The sequence below is a fragment of the Mycteria americana genome, chromosome Z (assembly GCF_035582795.1).
Source record: "Mycteria americana isolate JAX WOST 10 ecotype Jacksonville Zoo and Gardens chromosome Z, USCA_MyAme_1.0, whole genome shotgun sequence".
In the NCBI taxonomy this organism is placed as follows: Eukaryota; Metazoa; Chordata; class Aves; order Ciconiiformes; family Ciconiidae; genus Mycteria; species Mycteria americana.
Genome location: NC_134396.1, coordinates 22241726 through 22255967, shown reverse-complemented (window position 1 = coordinate 22255967; position 14242 = coordinate 22241726). Strand labels below are relative to the sequence as shown.

The following is a 14242-nucleotide window of genomic DNA, read 5'->3' as shown; positions in this document are numbered from 1 at the left end:
CGCGTTCCTACGTACAACTAAAAAAGCTCTCAAATTTAAGATTTTTAGTTAATTTTAAACTTAACACAAACCAATGTTTTTTCCAAAGGAAAACGTGATTTGGGAGAAAAAAACAAGGAGGGAGAAATCCCAGCCAGAAGACTGCATCTTGGCATAATAAGTTTCCCAGTGATACACACAGCCCCAGTCCAGCTCCAGCTAAGAGGAGCTGAAATACCACCACTGATTTCAGTAGAACTGGAGAGGGCACATTTTGTTCACATTTAGCATACACTTAATAAAAATGATCTGCTGCAAACATTTAGCATGCAACTTAAAAATCCTCCTAATACAGCTGAAGAAATAAAACCTACAGAAAATAATTTTTATTTCCACCCTTAATGCAAGCTTCAGGCCCTCAATAAGATGTCTGCAGCAGCAAGTTCCACTTTCAACATCTTCTGCCACTGCATAGAGCAGAGTAGTTGATCTTTTTGTGTGAGCTGGGGGGCAACACTTGTTCTTTCCTTACTTGCACTTGTGGTCTTTATAATACAGCTATAGTGATCATATTTAAATCTTTATCAGCAAAAAGGAATGGCTTTAGTAAAGAAAAAGCATTCAAAATCTTTGAATGTGGCTTTGAATCTGTGAAGATGCTAGGCACTATTTTAATGCTCCAGCATATGTTTCTTCACGCTGAACTGAGACAGCAGGATTATTTACATATCTAAAATTATTAGCATGCATGACAGCTAACAGGATCAGGACCAATAAAATTAGTGCTTCAGAAAATTAGGAGCATGAGAAAAAACTGCCATTTTCAATCTTCAGTATAACAGCCGGGCGTATGACTACTATGTGTGCATATATATGTATACATATTATTATTCATCTGGAGATACCTGATTTGAGAAAGAAATTTACAAACATTTATTTCGTTGCATTCAGACATCCAACATGCTACCGAAGTGTGTAATGGGAGCAAAACTTAAAATCAACACAACTTTAAAAAAGTAGAGGAAGAAATTAAAAGAGAAAGGAAATTAGGAAAGAAAACCAGATTTCTAGACAGTGATGGAAAAGAGCCCAGACACCTGCAGGCGCAAAGAAGCAAACTGAGAGGAGGAGAAAGAAACTCAGTGCGGATTAAACGTAAAGGATTTAAGTCATTAACAAGAGATCAAAGAGAACATTAGAAGGGAGGGAAGGCTTTACAAGTGTCTGAGATAGGAGACCTTGGAGGAAATATGACTGGGATAAAATCATTATGGTTTACACTAAAAATAATAAAGGGAGTAGGACGATGGTTGGAATTAGCCAGAGTCCATGCTTGGTTGTAAGCTATATGATGACAGAAACCCAAAAGGTTTCTAAAAAAGACCAACCAGAAATAACAGGAGGGCTTTTTCACTCTGTCTACCTAATACGTGACGGAAAAACTAATATTGGGAGTGGTAAAGAACCAATTGTAGACACCCACTGGGCCTGCGCAAGTGAGCAAAAATCACATGCACACGCCTTACTTCTGTACACGATCGCCAGTGTTGCATGGATGCAACAACACTTGCACTCACAAAATCTGCTTCCATGCAAATTGATCACTAATGAATTTTGTTAATGCACAACTGATAGACAGAAATGCACAGCGACTGGAACTACAGTGGCTTACATGAGCTGATGTTCAGTTGTGCCCATGACTATAGGCATCCAAGTCAAACGGTGGCCTATGCTGTAAGCCACAGACATAGTATTGAATAGAGACTAGAGACAGGAATTGAAAAAAAAATCATAAAATAATTAGTCATCCAATCTCATTGCAAAGGAAGAGAAGCTCAGTGCTTAACTGACTCTCCGCAAGCTCTTCAAGAAAACATAGGACAGAAGTGCATGAACCATGTTTGTATTTAAGTAACTCAGCTATTCACAACTCTGACTACGACTAGCAGGTACTCAAACTCAGGAGAAAGTTTAGCAAAGTTCAGAAAAAGAATAAAAAGAGGAATTAGAAGAAGCATATGAAAAAGTGTTCCTATAAAAGAAACCTTCAAAACTGCATTTTAGTTCCCACAACATGAAGTGACAAATCTACTGAAAATGGAAAACAGGCCAACAGGCTGAATTAGGAAGTTAGTTGATAAATAAAGCAAATGAAAGCAGTCTTCAAGGTATAAGAAAGCACGTGAAAAAAAGAAAAAGCAAGAAATCACGACAGTGCTCAGTTAAGGAAGCGTGCAGTACTCCTTCACTCCCCACTTTTATCTTTTCTAAAAACAAAAAGAAAGCCCCACACATTCAGATAAGTCATAATAACTGTTTCAAGGACACAGAAAGGAACAAGAGGTTAGCTGCAGATAGTGTAATAATGTGCCCATGGATAGAAAATTCTTAGTACATCTTCTGCTCCTGCTCCGTTCCTTATCTCAGCGTTCATAATGACAAATGGAAAGCACAAGCCGGCACAGATAACTCTCTAAACGTGAATGCGCATATGCAAATGCCAGCATGACGGAGGAAGAGCTTCCAAGGCACAAAGAACAATAGGGGCTGCCCACCAGCCCCACCGGCCTGCAGTGGGAAGAGAAACCCCGAGTACTCGGGTACTAGGACAGTACACATGGTAAAGTCCCTTCAGCACACAGCAAATGCCACTTGGCAGGGACCTTGCTCTAACCGGTAGCTCTACATCTGGAAACTTCACCTGGCATGAGAAAAGTCAGACAGAAAGATGCTGCAAACACAGAAAGCCCTAGGGTGAAACGTTTTGGAAAATGGAAAAAAAAAAAAAATCTACTTCCAATTCTTTAGGGGAAAAAAGCTCTTCTGAAATGTGAAAGAAGGATGGAAATACCTGCTGAGCTGCCTGTGGGTTTTCACCTCCACCCCTCTGGTGAAAAGGCGGTCACGGAAGCCCCAGGGCTGAGCAGCCCTTCTCTCCTGAAGTAAGCGGGTCCGGGTAGGTCACAGCTGGTCCCCCAGCACCCCTGCCTCCCCGACACGCTGCAGAAAGCTCTGCCCAGCCCCTGCCCCTGTTGAAGACAGCCCTGGACGAAGCCCGCAGTACCACTAACACAGAAGGAGAAAAGCAATCTTATCGGAGGTTTTCCGTATCTTTTTACTATTTATTTTTACTCTTCCACTGAAGCTTCAGACAGGATCGAAAGCCTGGAATGAAAAATAAAACTTCTTCATTTAGAGACTTAACTCTGAAAATTGCTGCTAGTTCTACCCATTTCACCAACACGACAGAAATACCACACTTTCGACAGAGTCTGTGCCTCACTGAATAAACATGTACGGCACTTCAGACGTTATCTCAGATAAAACGCAGGCACCTACACAGACAGACACACACACACACCCCCCCCCTCGCTGCAAAGACAACGAACGAATATTGCTTGAAAGGAGGAGCAGGGAAAGTGCAAGCTTTGCAAGCTGCAGGCTCCAGAACTGGCGAATTAACTGGAAACATCTAATCAGGGATGCAGAACCCTGTAACATTATGATTTATTTAACACAGTCAAACAATGGCCAGAGGCAATGAATCATACAGGAGATGACAAAGCTGCAGGAGATTTCCGTCATCTAGTTTAACCTGCACATTGATCAGAGTTTACCCCCATATTAATCACTTGAGATTGTAATCTAACACACTCTTAAACACCTCTCCTGATTATGCTTCACTTACCCCCTTGTCCTTATGCAGGTCACTCCGTTGCTAATTGCACTTCTAGTTAGGAGAAAAAGTGTCTACTGTCTAATTTAATTTTGTCTTTTTTAGTTTCAAGCCGTTGCTCCTTGTTATGCTGTCTCAAGCACTGTAAATAATCTCTCCCCCTCCTCCATATTATTACCTCTCAAATATTTATAGACTGTTATATCCACCCTTAGTCTCCTTTTCTACAAGCCATCCATCATTTTTGTCACCCTTCCCTCTATCCTTTCAGATTTATCTATGTCCTTTTATAATGAGATGCTCAAAACTCCTTTGCAGCGTTCCCAAGTACGGCGAAACCAAAGCAGCAGAGAGAGGCAGAAACGCCCCCCTTGCTTCACAAGCAATGCCTTTTTAAACAACTCCAAGCAAAATGCACGTGATTTCGGTAGGAACTGAAAATTACAAGCCATGGCCACCACACTGCAGAGTGCTTCGTTCACCACATAGTTGTACCAGTCAGAAATTAAAAAAGCCTATTAGGGGAAAGTTTTACCCTAAACTAAGGAAAGACTGTTCAAAGCAAAACACTCCCTGAATATTTACTTAGTCCAGCTTGAAGGAGATTTAGCAACTGAGAAAACCACCATACAGGCAGAAGACCATCTCCAGCAACTGCTTCCCAAGACAAAGTCTAACTCATGCTGTGGAAATAATGCCAATGCAGGAGAAGTAAGACAGTTCACAAACTCTTACAAGAGACACATGCAAACGTGATTCTTTTCCGCTCATCTTGACTGCAACCAACTGGAGAAAACCAGATGATTATGGATGGAACGGTATTAGTTATTCACAGGTGAAGGATGCAAAACTTCTTTCTTTGCCAGCTGTAACAATCCAGTAAAGACACATCATGTTCAACTACGCTCTTTTCTTTTGAACATAGATTTGTTGGCTGTGGAACAAGCTGGGGAAAAGCACCAGGAAGCAATGGATGGGGCTGCTTGGCTCTCAGTATCGCAGGAGAGTTGGCAGGACCAGGAGGCAATGAAAACTAGTGAAGAAGTAGTAGTGGATGCAGTAGAAGAAAATCATTGTTAGAAAGTAACAAGGAGACAAAGACAAAAGGAAAGAGCAGGACGATGGACCAGTAACCACTGCAAATCCACCTCTGAGGACATGCAGCCATCATGTTAGCCCTGGCACAGGCAGGCGAAGCAGCTAATGCCTCCTTACCCTTACCCTGCTGAGGCTGCTGCCACCTGAACTAGCAATCCTCTCCACCACCTGTCAACCGCCATGATGCTGATTTTCTGTTGAAACCTACCGTAGATTTAGTCTTTGAGTGTTTTTAGGTCAAAAGAGTCAGGATTTCTCTCCCAGGCTTGCAAATGCTGATCAGTATTGAGGCTGGCTGAATTTCAAATTTCAATACGTTGACTTAATACCAATACAAAACAGTAGGCATTTCATTGATTCACAGAATAGTTTCGTTTGGAAAGAACCTCTGGAGGCCAGCTGGCCCAAGCTCTGCTCAAAGCAGGGCCTGCTTCACAGTTGGACCATGTTGCCCAGGCACCATCCAGCTGATTTTTGAGTCTCCCCAAGGATGGAGGCTCCACAACCTCACTGGGTTCCAGTGCTTAAGCACTCTCACAGTGAAATGCCCATGGCAGCTTCCTCATGTTGCCCATCAGTTGACTAGAATGAGACCTTTCTGACAAAACCGAAATTCTGACAGCATGACGCTATACCATAAAGACTGAAAAGGACTTTCTTTCAGAAAGAAAATTTCTCACTTTTTTTAAAACCAGGCCACAATACCTTCCAATTATAATAACTTTTTTTTTACCTCATTACCTATGCAGCACAACATCTGCAAGGTCATGGCATCAATTTTTGAAATCACCATACAGTGTTGTAGAAAAGGTCAATGCAAAAGATAACATCAAAGAAGCAAAGGAAGAGTAAAGAAGGCAAGGTAGGGTTTTCAGAGGCATCTAGGGCACTCCAAGTTCAAAGTTATCTCAGTACCATCATTCGTTAGACATAGTATTACTGCTGACCCCACTGCAGTCCATATTTATGAGCAGATAAAAACCCATCTGTTCCTCAAAGAGTTTCAAAGTGAAGGCAGCACCTACTTAGAGAAATGTAAAAAGAACAGTATTTTGTTTCGATCAAGCATAAGAGATGTAGCAAAGGGAAACAACAAGCGCAAGCTTATTACTCACAATTGCTGACAATGACACGTTTAACTTGTCAACCAGTGGTACTATGAAGGCCCCTGAACAATGCCGCTGCTAATGGTCATTGCAAAGCCAACGGGAAACTGACCACCGCAGAGCACAGGAGCAGGAGCTGGCATTTAGCATCACACAGTAATCTCGTCTATACTGGATGCTTCTAAATTGGGCCAACATGAGCACAGAGCAGAAAGAAGGGGTGCTTTCATGCATCTCCCAGTCATCAGCTGATGAATGTTGCAGCCACCTCACCCCATCCGCCAAGTGCCAAACATGGCCCTTAGTCTGCGACGAGGACCAAATAAAATGGAGGAAAGGTGAAATGTGCTGTCTCCTTCCTCTGGTGTGAGCAGCTCTCACTTGAAGGTGTTTCATGACCACGCTTCCCCCCCCCACCCCACCCCCTGGTGATTTCTAAATATCAAAACGGCAGAGGTACCAAGCTGACATGGAACAGGGAAGAACCCAGTTTTTAAAAACTGAGTATGTCTTAAAGGCACATTTAAAATGCCTCACCATAGTTCTTTCCTGACTCTTGCACGCTAGTTAACCTAACAAGATGTATGCACCCTACAGAAGGAAGGACTACTACTTTAGATGTCCTGGGATCATGACTTCTTGCTGCTCTGTACAATTGAATGGCCTTTGCTCTCAGCAACCTGCAACTTTTTAAGGGAAAATGCACAGAAACTACAAAATCTGTTTGCAAGAGGTTCTGCTAATGCCCTGCGACCACAGTCTGCTCCCTTCCAACTACCCTGCAAACTCCCAGTTTGCTTTTGAGTGGGGAAGATATGCTCCATCCAAAGTAAACACGGTTTCCAAGATTGAGATGGTAAATGCACAAACCCATAGGCTATGACCATGATAATTCATTTTTTCCCCTTTTCAAAAACAGCATGTCACGAAGGGATCTGAAAAATTGTCTCTGGCCTCTCCAGGTGTCACAGTATTTCTGATCTGCCGATAAAACGGATACAGCAAGGAAAGACTCTCTCTCTGGCACTATGTCTGATTTGTGTGACTCCTTCACATATCACTCCTCTCCTGGCAAACAACGCTCTGCGCGATGCGAGTCCAAAAGAAAAACTGCTCTTGTGAAGCCAAAAACTTACAGGAGGAACAGAATTACCACTGTCAAAACCATCTCTTGCCCAGTCCAACGTGTGTCGTACAGGGCACGCTGCACTCCCAGGAGCCACCGGTTCCCCTGGGGCTTGCAGGGAGCTGCTGACTTCCCCCCCTGCAACAAAGGTTTCAGTCTTTCTGCCTGCCTTAATGATTACTCTCAATTCCTGCAAAATCAGCATCTCAGCCTACCAAACTGAGACACTGTGACACTTGCTCCGACAGAGTCTCTCGTTTTGCTTGCAGTTGAGGGTACCAGTAAAATGACAAAACAGCAATGCAAGAATCCCTCCAGTACCTGGTTCTGAAAAAAGCTGACACCTAAAACAAGAACTTCATGTCACGTCACACCTGGCAGTTCCTTATCTAACAAAAGAACTTTATATGCTAAAAAAAGAAAGCATCAGAATATTTAAGCAGTATTCCTCACTGAAAAAATCAGACTTTCCAGGGTGAAGCCTGTACTCTGACATCTGATGAAGCCACCCTACAGGTCTGGCTGAACGCAGAGCACCTTCTGCAGCTTCAGAGCCAGCACACAGTCGCTGGTGGTGTTAAATCCATACCCATGAGTACTTACACTGCTTTCAACAAGGAACCTACCAAAATTATGTGAGACAGAACTTTACACAGTGCAGTCACTTTCGAGCTAAGCATGAATTTCTGTTGCTACTTAGGTGCCTAAAAACAAAATCATGAACCCAATTTCCTGTTCATTCCCAGATTCTTCCATTTCTGCTAAACGAAGCTGACCCTGTCTTGATTCTTGGCTGGAATCACACCTTCTCTCTGGAGATGAAGCTGTGTATTTTAAATCTTGTCACCCACACACAGTTATTTAGTAAAATGCTTGAGAAACAATGTATTTTAATTGCTCACAAAGAAAAATCCACTGTAAGAAAGATGACCGCAAACCACTTACAATTGCTTTGACCAAATATTTTCAAACAATTCAAATTACTTTAAAATTAGTCTTTATACAAGCATGTGAATTCCCTTAGCTTGTTTAATGAATGTTTTTCATTAAAAGACCATAATTTAATTCAGTTAATAAGAAATTATTAAAGTGGGATTAATAAATTAAATAACTCCACTGACATTTAAAAAACATTAAGATCAAAGCTTATACAAATTTTGTTGACAGTAAGACAATTTCATTTTTTGGCCTTTCTGTATAAGCAAGGGTTTTCTTGTTCTCCTGAGTTACACACGATCTCTATACATTACTGAATATACTACTTTAATCTTTAGCCAGCTTTTTCCATGTCTATAGACAAAGCATGCAGTAATCCAAATATGAAAGGAGTAATTGCATCGATTCAAAGGTGACACTAACATGACTGCAATAATGAAAACAAAAAAGCTAATAAAAAGCTATTTATTGTTTTATCAACCAGTTCTTCTAAAAGCTTCCCAAAGAAATTCCTCCACATGGGTCTGAAACTGCCTGTCTGCAATGGATGCAACAAATCCATCTGACAAGGCTTTAAATGGCCTGCAAAACAGAGTGATGTTGTTTGACAGACACACATATGCACTGTCCTTTTATTAGTTAATGCAAGGCATTGTCCACTTTAGAAGCACCTTTTTAACCCAGAAGTATTACTGTATTATTGACATCAGCATGTCAATAATACCACCTGTATTATTGACATCAACACAGATGATGAAAAATGAATGAAATTTCCTTTTCCTTTCCTCTATGTTTGTTTGCCTTTTTCTTTTTTCTGTCTATACAGCAGATGTCAATTACATCAGTTTCATTTTTACACATACTCAATTGCTGTATCTGTCAGGCATAAGCTCTGCATGGGAAAAAGCATTTTGCCTAGAGTCTTCGCTTCAGCACCTTTAAGTCCCACTTGTGCTTAGCCATGGTTTTACTGAATCTGCAGACAAATATTGTTTGTTTTTTGGTTTTGAGGTTTTTTGTTTGTTTGTTTTCCAAGAGTTAAATGCAATACAGTAAGGTGTAGTAGAGTGGTAGGACTGCGTCAGTCTTTCGTAGTTCATCACACCTGGCCACACAGAACAGATGTACCACCACATCAAGTCATGTAAGGCGGGCAGCTCTCTGCTGCTGGGGTCAATAACATTACCTACATACTTGGCTCCTATACAATGCTGAAAACTCTCCAATTTTGAAGAAGATACACAGCCAGCCAACACACAGTTGCCAGGACTGTGGCAGGAGCACATATTCTGTGAGAAAGGAGAAACGCTCCTCATAAATCTCTACTTGCAGGTATATACCCTATTGAATTCAATTACAGCGCCAGTCTATACCAAGCTAATTTTGATTTTCAAGTAAAAATAATCAACTAAAATATGAAAGACTGATCCTGGGTTCTTCCCTTTTGCTAAATGTCCCAACAGTGCAACACCATTCTTGGACAGGGGACTCTCCACAGCCCTGCCGCTGCAGGCAGGGGAAGAGGTGCAACAGCAGGCAGCTGTAAGAAACACCCTTGCCCCAAGCAGTGAGCATCGCTCTCCCAGCACTTTACCTGACGGTGTGCTAGCTGCCGTCATGGCTGTACTCGTCGAGTGCGTAGGGCTGCTGTTTTCCAACAAGAGGCAAGAGCTGCCACCACTGTTCTTCTTAACGAACGTCTCGGGGGCACTGGGCAGGGGCACCGGATGGCTGATTCCCAGCTCCTCTTCCTGAGCTTGCTGCCTTCTCAGCGCAACCTGGGAACAAGAAGACAGACGTAGGGCATGGTCTCTGGCTTGAGCACAATTTATAATGGCAACAATGAAAGACTCAAGGCTGTTTTTTCCTCTTGGTACTCTCCACAGTGTTGACATCACAATCCGGCCAGTGGGTAGAGGAGGATATAAAGGAAAGCTACTTGAAACCAGCCCTTTTTCTGTCCAAACATAGAATCACAGAATTGTATAGGTTGGAAAAGACCTTTAAGATCATCGAGTCCAACCGTAAGCCTAACACTACCAAGACCACCACTATACCATATCCCTAAGCACCTCATCCAAATGTCTTTTAAATACTTCCAGGGATGGCGACTCAACCACTTCCCTGGGCAGCCTGTTCCAATGCTGGACAACCCTTTCAGTGAAGAAAAATTTCCTAATATCCAGTCTAAACCTCCCCTGGTGCAACTTGAGGCCATTTCCTCTCGTCCTATCACTTGTTACCTGGGAGAAGAGACCGACCCCACCTCTCTACACCCTCCTTTCAGGTAGTTGTAGAGAGCGATAAGGTCTCCCCTCAGCCTCCTTTTCTCCAGGCTAAACAGTCCCAGCTCCCTCAGCCGCTCCTCATCAGACTTCTGCTCCAGACCCTTCACCAGCTTCGTTGCCCTTCTCTGGACACGCTCCAGCACCTCAATGTCTCTCTTGGAGTGAGGGGCCCAAAACTGAACACAGTATTCGAGGTGCGGCCTCACCGGTGCCAAGTACAGGGGGACAATCACTTCCCTAGTTCTGCTGGCCATGCTGTTGCTGATACAAGCCAGGATGCCATTAGCTTTCTTGGCCACCTGGGCACACTGCCGGCTCATATTCAGGCGGCTGTCAACCACCACGCCCAGGTCCTTTTCCACCAGGCAGCTTTCCAGCCACTCTTCCCCAAGCCTGTAGTGTTGCATGGGGTTGCTGTGACCCAAGTGCAGGACCTGGCACTTAGCCCTGTTGAACCTCATACAATTGGCCTCGGCCCATCCATCCAGCCTGTCCAGGTCTGGATCATATATGAACAAATGTATGAAATGCTGGTGCTATATACATCTCCCTCCAACAAGGTCACATGAAGACATTAAAAGCTGCCTGTATTCATCTGACATAGTTGCTCTTGGGCAAAGCATACTGTGAAAAGCATAGAGTCACCACCCTCCCCTCTGCTGATACACAGCTGCTAGAGATAGGAAATTCATCTGCTTGCAAGGCCCTGCTGTGTCTCTTCATCAATATAAAGCATCTCTTTATGAGGGCTTATACCTGCAATCTGCTGCTCTTTCCAAGCTTGCTGGGCTCCCTTGCTGGCTCTTTGCTGGAAATCTATCCCTTCAAGGGAATTTCATTGCACAGTACACTGTACACAGCTACTGTGGCAGAAGCATGGCAAATGTAGGGAACCATCCTGCGAGTATCTCAGCCAGCGCCGTACACAGCAGACAGCTGGCCAGGCCTGGAGCAGCAGGAGCTCCCCATTTCTTTCCCAACGTTGACGTTATTCCACAGCTTAGCTGGCACTGGCAAAGCCCACAGGCACTATGCAGTCTGGACATGGGTGCAAAAAAACCACATTCCATGCTTGCTGAAGATACAGAGGACCCTTTCTGCTTCATCTGAACTGGCAGATCAGTTTTGCACAGCCACCCTCCCATGCCAAGTATGACATGTTGTCCAGGCAGTAAACATGATGCTGGGGGCTTTACCTGCCCTGCAACTTGCCAGGTGACTGATTTGCATCTGTATTTGAACCCTGGAAATCTGTCCCAGATTACAGACTAAGATCATGGGCTTTTCTTGCTGGAAATTCTCCTGGGTAACTTGGACAGGATTTCCCTCCATTTCCATGTTCAACAGCAACATTTTTCTAATACAGATGCATAGTACCATTAGAGAAAATAATAATAGCTCTTGCAATAGAGACATCCCAAACAGAGGGTGAAGACTTGCAAACACCATGGGTAGCTTTGACTTCACAAGCCAATAACCTTGACCTGCAAAATTCCACCAGTGCCAAGGGGCTTATTGCAGAAATATATCAAAAGGGGAAAAGACAGACTTTCAATGTGTAACTCCTACACAGATAAGGTTCAGTTAGGGAGGCTTTCAAAGCCACTTTTAAATACTAGGCAGGGAAGAGAAAACCCCCAGGAGGGCCACCGCCAGGACTTGCTAGCAGAAGGCATGCACCGCCTGATGAAGCTGCTGGACAGCAGAACAGTGTGCAGAAGGGGACACTTGCGCAGGCAACACCCCCTTTCGTGCTCCCTCCTCCGAGGCAGGCAGCAAAGAGATCCATGTTTATTATTCCGTAGTTCACACCAGGCAGAGAAAGCACATGCAACCTGGGCATAACAACAATTTCTGGACTGCCATGCCACCAACAAGGAGGAATTATTTCAATGAACAAAAGCTCCCAGTGGGTTCAGAGGATGTTTAGTGTACCTGCACTGACTAGTCAAATAAAAAAGCAGGGAAGGATTTAATCCAAGGCTGCTAAGGTTTTTAAAGTCTGTCAGTGGGGCACTCACTTCATGCGGGATCACAAAGCTCTAAGCGCACATTAGTTGCAAACTGGGTTGGTGGGTCTGATATCGCTGTCTTTACTTGCACCAGTAGTCCTAACGCCTTCCAATTAATTTGTCTGCAAGGGACTATTTGCAGGAACGAGAACGGGGAACCCCACTCAGAGCTCAAGCACGCTACTAGCCATTACACTCCTAGACTCCTCTTAATTAAGTTTTCAAGATAAGGATCACAAGGACTAATACAGCGGTCATTTACACGGCCGAAGAGTTGTGACTACCTAACGAAAAAAGTTATTCCTACACAGAACTGGATGCAGTTTCGTTTCTTGGAAATACTGTTAAGTCCTCGTTTAGATTTAAGAGGACGCAGCTACACAGCGATTTACAGAGCCGCTCTATGCAAAATAAGAACAACGCCATTTAAAAAAAGTCTGTTTAGAAATGCACACAACTAAAGCCACCTAGCATCAGGAAAAGCAGATATACCGAATCCGAAACCGCCAGCGGAAAATACTCTCGCTAACCAATTAGTTGGCTAGATTACTCATTATCTAGCGAAAACCAAGTTGAAAAACGGCAGTTTGACGTTAACTAGAAGTCCTCCTCTCTGAAGGTTTTAGAACAGACCCGCGCACTTCAGGACGGCCAGCGCGTTCCGGCTTTGCCCGTTGCCAGCGGCAGCTGCGTTCAGGCGCGCCCAGAGGTGAGCCGCCAAACGCCCACCGCTGCCGCCCGCCACCGCTGCCGCCTGCCACCGCTGCGAGCTCACCGGGACCTAACTCCTACACGCCTTCTGGGCTTCTCCTATTTTTAGGCAGAAAAAAAACCAAAAAAAACCCAAAAAAAACTTAACATAAGAGAAAGATAGCGAACGGCCTCATTACTGCAGGAAGCCGGCGGTCTGGCTCCAGCCCGGGGCGAGGCTCCCCCGCGGCCGCCCTGCCCCAGCGCACCGCGGCACGGCGCGGCGCCGGCCGCTTGGCTCCTGCGGGCACCGAACCCCTCCGGGCGCGGAGGAACGGCCCCACCGCCGGCAGCACGCCGGGCGGTCAGCCCACCCCGGGCAGACCCCGCCGAGGCGGCGGCGGCCGGCGGGGGCCGCCCCGCGGGGCTCACCTGCGCTGCCATCACCCGCTGCCGCTCGGCGATCAGGCTGCACTTCTTGCACTGGCAGTCCCGCCACATGCAGAACCGCTTGTGCCCCTTCAGCGGCGAGGAGTAGCCGTGGTTGCGGCAGCGGGCACACTTGGGCAGACGCGGCGGCTTCTTCCCCGCCGCGGCGGCGGCGACCCCGTCCGCCGGGGCGGCCGCCATGAGGGCCGCCGCTTTCCCGAAGCCGCCCGCCTTGTCCCCCGGCCCCGCGGCGTCCGGGGGCTTGCTGAAGGCCGGGGAGTCACTGGGCATCGCGGCGCGCTGGGGGCAGCCGGGCGAAGGGTCGGCGCGGCTCTGCCCCGTCCCGTCCCGTCCCGTCCCGTCCCGTCCCGTCCCGCCACCCCGCGCGTTTTGGCGGGCGGCGGCAGCCCGGCGTCGCCCCTCCCGCCGCGGCCCCCCCCTGGCCGGTCCGTTCGGCCGCGAAGCCCTCTCTCCCCCGCGGGGCAGGCGCCGGGGGTGGGGGAGCGGCCACCCCTCCCTCCCCGCTCCTCCCTCCCGCCCAGCCCGGCCTGAGGCGGCCGCACGGCGGGGAGAGGCGGCTCCCGCCCCGGCCCGCCGGCCGGCCGTCGGATGCGCGGCGGGGCGGCGGGTGCTCGGCCGGGGAAGCCCCAAAGCCCCGGCTTCGTGCTGGAGGTGCCCGCGGGGCAGGGCTCGGCCGCGCTGCCGCAGGCCCCGCACGACGACGCGCCCCGCGCCCCGCTCAGGGGCGGCTCCGCGGCCGCCCCGCAGCCCTGCGGCCCCGCTGCCTGTCGTGCCGGGGCTGCGGGCCGGTGCAGGCCGCGGCAATGGCGGTGTCGCCAGCCGTGGCCTAAGGGAGCAAGCCGGGATGCGGAGAGGCCTCTATTAAACCCAGTGTTCCCCTG

The 14242-nt window shown here is 46.6% G+C and overlaps 1 protein-coding gene across 1 annotated transcript in view; it reads right to left on the bottom strand.

Moving 5' to 3' along the window:
- The window catches only part of DMRT1 (doublesex and mab-3 related transcription factor 1), a 61822-nt gene extending 48191 nt beyond the window's left edge, over positions 1 to 13631 (bottom strand). The window contains exons 1-2 of the mRNA XM_075526923.1: positions 13344 to 13631; positions 9516 to 9699 (exon numbers count right to left, since the gene is read on the bottom strand). Of these exons, the coding sequence (XP_075383038.1) occupies positions 9516 to 9699; positions 13344 to 13631 (472 nt within the window). The remainder of the gene's footprint in view (positions 1 to 9515; positions 9700 to 13343) is intronic.
- Between the last annotated feature and the right edge of the window lie 611 nt (positions 13632 to 14242).